At 32.9% G+C, this 8,259-nt stretch overlaps 1 protein-coding gene across 1 annotated transcript; it reads right to left on the bottom strand.

The window, feature by feature from the left end:
- Positions 1 to 698: 698 nt before the first annotated feature.
- On the bottom strand, positions 699 to 2,334 carry LOC149574982 (protein LURP-one-related 5-like). Its single transcript, XM_089814825.1, has 3 exons — positions 1,710 to 2,334; positions 1,400 to 1,630; positions 699 to 1,279 (listed from the first exon to the last, which is right to left on the bottom strand). Exons 1-3 carry the CDS (start codon positions 1,953 to 1,955, stop codon positions 1,046 to 1,048), a joined length of 711 nt encoding a protein of 236 aa, XP_089670951.1. The 5' UTR covers positions 1,956 to 2,334; the 3' UTR covers positions 699 to 1,045.
- Positions 2,335 to 8,259: the final 5,925 nt, after the last annotated feature.

Raw genomic sequence — 8,259 nt, 5'->3', positions numbered from 1 at the left:
AGCATTACACAACATCATACCTCAATGCGACAAAATTATACCAAATGATTAGATTTCTCATTCAATACTTTTTCTATATAGTCAGAGGTTGAATTCTTTTGGTTGAGAGTAAAAAATTAGGAGGTATCTATTCATTTGAGGTATAACCCTTTCCTTTTCAAGTCTAAGAGCCAAGAATTTAGGGATATCATACCTTATATGAATAGATACCTTCCACTTGAAATTGTCATAATTCTCATTCAATTAATCTTTTTTAATTATACCAAATGATTAGAGTTCTCATTCAATACTTTTTCTATATAGTCACAAGTTGAATTCTTTTGGTTGAGAGTAAAAAATTAGGAGGTGTCTATTCATTTGAGGCATAACCCTTACCTATTCTTCTAAGAGCCAAGAATTTAGGGATATCTATTCCACCAAAATCACTTAAGGTATGATTAGAATCACACTTCTAATGATGTTGAGACCTTCCACTTAACAAGACCTAATCCTTAACAACTCGTTCATAACCACTTGAATTTACTAAGAAACCAAAAAATTATTTTCCCACAACCACTCAACTTTACCAAAAAACCAAAGATCTATTGACTACTCAATACTTCGAAAAATAAATAGCCGCCAAGATGATCATTGTCATTATAGAAATGTAAGGAATTGTGTGCACTGCCTTTTTAAGTAATCAATATTAAAATTAAATCTTTTAAATAAAAAATAATTATATTAAATAAAAATTGAAATTAGAAATTCTCTACAGAATATTCCAACATTCTTGGAAAACAATTAGGGTAAAATTAATTTTGTACATCAGAGAATGTTGAAGGGAACGGAGTGAAGATAACATCGGAGAAGACTCCGATTACATCAAAAAAATCTGCAGACCATAAAGGCCGTCTGATGATGGATCATGAATGTTATACGGTTGAATTCAACAACACAATAAAAAACTGTGTTAAAACAATTCCAGAGTCCCACAAATACAGGACAGAAAAAAAATTGTTTGAAAAAAATCCGAGGTTCTGCGAAAATACAGAAGAAATTCACTGATCTATGCGGAATCAGGCGGCGTGGATATTTCCTGCGGATCGATTTTAACTTTGTGTGACGATCTCAACTCATCCACCACCATTTTCACAAGAGGAAGCTCACATTCTCCATGGAAGATCTGCTCCAGCACAATAATCAAACCCATTATGAAAGCCTGATCAAAGCCCCGCTCAATACAGAGCGTGAAAACATCTCTATCCAGCATCGTCCCCGCGCCACCGCATTTCCGTTTCACCTGTCCAAAAAAAATGCATTCACAAAAAGATCAAAAGCTTGCATAAGCCGGTACAGAAAGAGACCCTGAATTTTTTTGACTTAAAAAAAGAGGAAAAGAACAAAGAAAAACCCTAGCTACCTCTGCGGCAGCCATGCGAGGTGCGCTGGTGAAAATGGTGCAGGATCGCTGGGAGAAGGAGCCTTCGATTTCATAATCCGCGCAGGGTTTCCAAAAAAAGCCGCAATTCATAAATACTTGAACGCACTCTTTCGTCGGTAAAATCGACGACTTTCTAACAGTAAATAGGGGTTTTTGTCCCTCCAACTTTTCTCCAAGAAAGCCTTCCCATCTCTGGTGAAGGCTAGGAAGCTGCAAAAGGGGGATTTTTTCGCCACCGTCAAATGTATGAGAGAAATTGCTCAGAAGAAAATGCAGGAAAGGCATATACCTTACGGCACATTGTGAGAAGCGGCTTGCCCTGAGCGTCCATGAGAATAAGACTGGTGCTAGCGAGGGCGTAGGCATCCACTCTGAAGAGGAGATCTCCATTAGAATCAAAGACGGTGAAACCCTCGCCTGAAAATAACAGAGATTTGTTCCACACTGTCAATGTAGTGGCCGTCTCAGAGCAAAATTGTTGATCCACAACAGCTTGCAAGGGTAAATCTTCCGATTGCGGGCATATTTGGGACATTTTCTGCTAGATCAGATGAAATGCAAGGAAAATAGGGTTTGTGATTGGGGCAAAATGCAGAGGCACAATCGTTTTAGCCCTGATTGGTTTTTCCCTTTCAAATCTTTTTCACATTTTGAGGCTAAGTATGAACTGAGTCAAGATCTTGACGACATCTCTGTAAATTTGTGCGCGGAGTACAGATTTTTCGGCTCATTCACATGTAACTCGTGAATAGTCATCATAGAATGCTTCGTACTTCTGGATGATTACTGTGAATTTTTACCGTCATTATCATGGATCATTTTTCAAACATGTTTCCGTCAACGTTACTGCTTACCAAATAAAGGAAAAAGGGAACGTTTAGCCACCTTCTCCAGCTAACGAATAATAAGATGGGGAAGTCAAAACTATGAGAGTTGGGTTTTGAAGTTGGTGTCCAAAGAGATCTTGACTATAAATGGCAAAAAGGTAGATTTGGATGATTTTAATATTTTCAATTATACATCTGTTTAAATGTATTTTTTTTAAATATTGTATAGTTAAGTTGTTTTTTTCAATGTTTTCTCATTATGGAAAAAGAGTAAATTACTGTTATATAAACTTTGAGTATAAAAATCTGAGAATAAAGTAATTGATGAATTTGCTTAGCAAGATGAATTCTTACTTAATATAACTCTTAGATGGATTATTTTAGTACGTACGAAGAAGTGTATAGATTTTAATCTTTAATTTTTTATTTTTTTAAATGTTAATTTTATAAATCTTATTGAAATTTAATCACTTCGATTTGTACAAAAATTTATTCGAAGTGGATACATGCACTCTTTTTTTCTAACCACCTTATTCTCTTAGGATTCAACTGTATAGGCTTTTAAGCCAAACTCATTGACTCATTTCATGAGTAATGGTTCACATGAACCCATCTTCATGACTTGAATGGAACACTTTGCACTTATTTGATATAGGTGAAGCATTGAGGCTTCTTGGGAGGTCACCATCCCAATACTACTCTAACTCGAACATGCTTAATTGTGGAGTTTCTTCTATGGTTAAACCCAATTTGCTTGTGACCCCATTTGCAAGCATAGTGAGTTTAAACATCAAGGAAACATTGTACTTAAGCACACTCGAGTTGGAGTGGTGCTGGAATGTCTCATTTGGGAAGTCTCGATGTTTCACCTCTATGAGCATCACCTAGATCCTATGAGTGCTAAGTGTTTCATTCGTTCTCATGAGAGATGAATTAGTGTGAATCACTACTCATGAAGCAAGGGTCAATGAGTTTGACATGAAATGATACATAGTTGAATCCTAATAGCAATATCACAATTTGACTTGTGAAAGATATCCCAAACTTATATATCTCTTATTCAATTGATAGTATGATTAAATATGTTCTCATTTGTAGCTTTGCAATCTATAATGGAGGTAGGAAGGCTTTCTTCTAGATAAGTTATCTGTTTAAAAGTCATGTTCATTGACATGAAATATTTTATTTCAACTTTATCAAGAATAGATTTTTTAAATATTATAGTGAATGAGTCTTATGCATGACTATAGATTTAATTAGAATTTCATGATAGATTTGATTATTGAGCTTCAATAAATCTCCCTAGTGACATTGACTTTCATCACATTGGTGGAGGACTCCAAAAAGAATGAGATAGTCCCACCATCCTTCTCTATTTCTCAGTACCAAAGGAGTAAGGTACTTTTCTTTATAATCTTTGAATTCAAAATTAATTTACAAGTACTTGCTTTTTTATTGACCAATAATAAACCAAAGGAGTAAGGTACTTTTCTTTATAATCTTTGAATTCAAAATTAATTTACAAGTACTTGCTTTTTTATTGACCAATAATTTAATAAGTATTGTATTAATGTTGCTTTTCGCTTTATTAAATTTTTATGTTATACTAACTTGGTTATCAAATTAACATTCTTTACAAAATATGGAATGGGTTTATTTTAATTATTCTTACCAAGTTACGGCCACAAGATTAATATACCATTTTTAGGATATCACTTTTATTCATACAATTCATGTTATTGTGACAATCATAATACAAAACTAGTAAGATTATATATTGATATTTTATGTCCAAAGTGTTTCATTTCACTACATTCTACATAAACATCACATTCTTCAACACCAAATAGTCACATAGTAATTGTACACTTCATCTCTAACAAAAACAGATAATTTCTTTAAGTCTATTTCTTTCTGGTTCATGAGCACCAATTGGACCAATAAGGGACATGAAGACACCAAGGGTCTTAAACAAAGTCTTAGGGTCATATGGACCTAACTACGACATATTAAGGCCTGTTATGACCTTTGATTGTAATGGGAAGGTTGGAAGAGTTAATAGTCCTATGGGTCCTAATAAGGACCCTTGGACCAATTTTCATGTTATGTGGCAACATGATGCCAAGATGGCTCAACTAAGTGTTTTAGGAATTTAATACTGTAATAAGGTCATGAAAATACCAAGTCAAAAATTTGGGGTTAGTAGGAATTTAATTAAATAAATTTTTTAATACAAATTTTCACATACCAACGGTTAGTTGGTTTGGGTGGGAAAGTTTAGTTTATGCTTATTTTTCATTTTGTAAGCATGGAACTAATTTGAATTGGTTGTGGTAGTTGGGTGTGAGGTTTATAAATCCTTTAGATGACCATGATTAAGTTAGAGAAGGCATTGGAATATACTATTGTATAGACTTCTTGTAGTGAAATAAGAATTACATAGATCCTTTGCATTTATTTGTGAGTTCATGGTGTCTCATTGATTGTTAACATTGAAACTTCAATGTAGATGCTTGGGAAATGGTATTTAAATGATTTCTAATTGATTTGAATGATAACATAGGCTTTTGTGGTCAAGTTAGCTAACTTTGGTGATGACAAAACTATGTGAAGAAACAATACATTAGTTTGATAGAGTTTTAATGGAGTTTGGGCCATTCTAAGAATATCGGCATCTGATTCTTTGAGAATGAGCCCTATGTAACATTATATTCATATTAATAACCTAGTATGTGCAAGGAGTAAGAGTTTTGAGTGTGTAGGTTGTGGAAATATAAAGTTGACTATGGAAAACTAAGTAAATTTAATGCCAACCATATAGCAATAGAGGTTCATCATGAACAATGTGTTAGTTTTGTGTTGGATCACATTAGTACATGTTGAATGAAAGGTGGGAAGGTAAGTTATAGAGTTGGGAAGAGAGTTTTGATGGGGAATTTAGAAAGCCCTAGGATTTGGGCAAGTTTGGTGAGGGTTTGATCATTTAGAGGCTTGTAAAGGGTGGCTAGTCAAATAAACCCTAAAATCCTTGGTTTTGCATCAATTGGAGATATTGTCCTGATTTTGGAGAAAACTGATTAAAATTTAAGGGTGGTTGCTTTGGAAAAGAAGGTTAAATTGGGCCTAAAAATAGGGACATAGTCAAGTTCCATATATTTGTGGCTAAACACCAATACATAAGTCTAAGATATTTTGTACTAAAGCCAAATGTGTATCTGAAAGAATTTTTACTTTACCAAGTGTTTGGAGAAATCTAGAGAAAATGCCAATAAGTAGGCTTTGAAGGCCTAATTGAAAGCTAGCACCTATTAATGAATTGTGGGTTTAGTGTTAAGTCAAAGGCTTGGGGCTTGAGAACCTATTAAATCGGGTCTATTTGGTCATTTCAAAACTATCCTAAGTGCTAGAACTCAAAGGTGGATCTTTGAGTCAAGTTAACCCCCTAAGGCATTATCTAGTCCAAGTTTGAAGAACTAAGGTATTTGAACCTAATAACTTGAAGATTTTCTTTGAACCCCAATATCTCTGCATCACTTTCCTAAATAATGAATGAATTGATTTTCCCTAAAAGAGCTCAAATTATTGATAGTGTGATAGTGTAATTTTATTCTTAAGAGTTTAGGGTGTATCATCATATATGAGAGTCACTTGACTCATTGTAAGCATCTATTTGTAGATTATAGCTTAAATTTTTTTAACTACTTTGTGACAAGGATTGTATTTAATAAGTAGGGGCTATTTTCCACAACAAGTCAAATTGTGATATTTCTATCAAGAATCAACTATATAATTTTGTGTCAAACTTATTGACTTGTGTTTCATGAGTAATAGTTCTCAAGAACCCATCTCTCATGAGAGTGAATGAAACACTTAAGACTCATTGCATCTAGATGACACTCAAAGAGGTGTATCATGTGGCCTTCCCAAGAGGAGACTCATCCTAGTACAATAGAAACTCGGTCATACTTAACCATGAATTTCTCTAGTCCAAGTTTAAGCCCACTTAGCTTCCTACCCAATTTGCAAAACTTTTTTGGAAGTTTGGTGTCTTATGAACAATTCATTACAGAGCCCATTTGGCTCATTAATTGATAAGCAGGAGGTATTTTCCATAATAAGTCAAATTGTGATATTTTTATTAGAATTCAACTATATTATAGTTTTCAAGTCAAACTCATTGACCCATGTTTTGTGAGTAGCAGTTCACAAGAACCCATATCTCATTAGAATGAATAAAACACTTAATACTCATTTCATCAAGGTGATGTTCATAAAAATCAAGCATTTGGTATCATTTTACATAGATAGGCTAACATTCAAACCTAGAACGTACTTGTTGCTAGTGAGGTTCACATTTCACCTAAGATACAAGCACTTTCATCATGGAAACTTCAATATTATATCAAGAAGTATAATTCAAATCCTACACATCCTATGAGATGCATTCATGTTGAGATCAACTATGATATCAAATGCAAATTTTTCGGCATGACTAAATTTAACTCTAACAAATTTTAGATAGATAAAATTTCAATCAGAATAAAATATTTTTAATTCTAATTATCTTCTACTTTGCTTGTTTATATCTATAAACAATACAATTAATAAATTTTATATACACAAGTACAAGGTATTTTCCACAACAAGTCAAATTTTGATATTGCTAATAAGATTCAACTATGTAGTTTTTTAGGTCAAAACTCTCCATGTTTCATGAGTAGTGGTTCACAAGAACCCATCTCTCATAAGAATGAAGCACTTAGCACTCATTGCACTTAGGTGATCTGTTCATAGAAGTAAATTGTTGGGTCTTCCCAGTTGATCACCCATCCTAGTACAACTTCAACTTAAATATGTGTAACTATGGAGTTTCCTCCAAATTTAAGCCTACTTAGCTCGCTACTTCATTTACAAAATCTTCAAGAAGTGACGTGCCTGATGAACCATTCATTATAGAGCTCCTTTGGGTTTTTAATTGATAAGTAGGAGGTATTTTCTCAATAAGTCAAATTGTGATATTGTTATAACGATTCAAACAATGTAGTTTTCAAGTCAAACTCATTGACTTGTGTTTTTGAAGTAGTAGTTTACAAGAACTCATCATTCATGAGAATGAACGAAAAAGTTAGCCATCATTACATATTGATGATGCTTATAGAAATAAATTATATCATATCATTTTCTAATAAAACAAAAAAATTAATTTAAAATAATTAACTACATCTTCGAAAAAGAGTGCAATCTAAAAATATTTGACATTCTCATTGAACCATTGTGTTCACAAATACACCTAATAATTTTTATATAAATAAGTAGGAGGTATTTTCCATAAGTAGGGTGAGTGCACCAAGATGGTGTGCAAAAAGGGGGGTATAAGTGGACACCTTTTTTCTGAAATTGGGTAAATTTGAACTTGGAGGAGACATTTGAGGTTCATCTATTGAAAATGACAATATGTGTAAAATATATAAATTATATTACTTTAAATCTACTTTCTAAACTACTAGAGTTTGTACAAAATAGATAAGGTTAGGTGGGTCAAACCTTGTGCACACGAAAAATAGTTCCTATTTCTTTTAGGAAAAGCATAGCTGTTTTCGTGTGCAACACAGAAAAACATATTTATATTTAATATTTTACATAACCCTTTGGTAGGATGATGGTTAAGAGTCCTATCTAGAATTTGTGTTTTTCTTTGTAATTTTTTTATGAGTTTTTTTTTTTAATGAATTATTGAACTGACTACATCCTGAAATTTTGGTACCTATTCGTGTGCTAAGCATAACTGGCACCAAAATAATCAAAAATGGAAACTTTTTTTTAAAGTGTATAGAATCAAGTGTAGAACATTAATATATAATTTATTTTGAATTTGTTTAAGTATATCAAAAGTTATCAAAAAATGGTAGACATATGTTTATGAGGAATGTCATGGCATTGGTAAAAGTAATATTGTCCAAAAATAGAAAAGTTTATATGGTTAGAAAGCTAAGAAGACGTGTAATATTATGG

This window comes from Cupressus sempervirens, chromosome 2 (assembly GCF_028749045.1).
Source record: "Cupressus sempervirens isolate cs-2001-9-10 chromosome 2, ASM2874904v1, whole genome shotgun sequence".
Classification (NCBI taxonomy): domain Eukaryota; kingdom Viridiplantae; phylum Streptophyta; class Pinopsida; order Cupressales; family Cupressaceae; genus Cupressus; species Cupressus sempervirens.
The sequence above is the reverse complement of the archived record's forward strand: the minus strand, read 5'-3'. Positions and strand labels throughout refer to the sequence as shown.

Bases quoted from the DNA above. Each gene is read 5' to 3' on its own strand.
- LOC149574982 (XM_089814825.1), bottom strand. From the start codon at position 1,955: ATGTCCCAAATATGCCCGCAATCGGAAGATTTACCCTTGCAAGCTGTT. The intron at 1,631-1,709 runs GTATATGCCTTT...CCCCTTTTGCAG, and splicing joins TTCTCACAATGTGCCGTAAG to CTTCCTAGCCTTCACCAGAG. The intron at 1,280-1,399 runs GTAGCTAGGGTT...TTTTTTGGACAG, and splicing joins CTCGCATGGCTGCCGCAGAG to GTGAAACGGAAATGCGGTGG.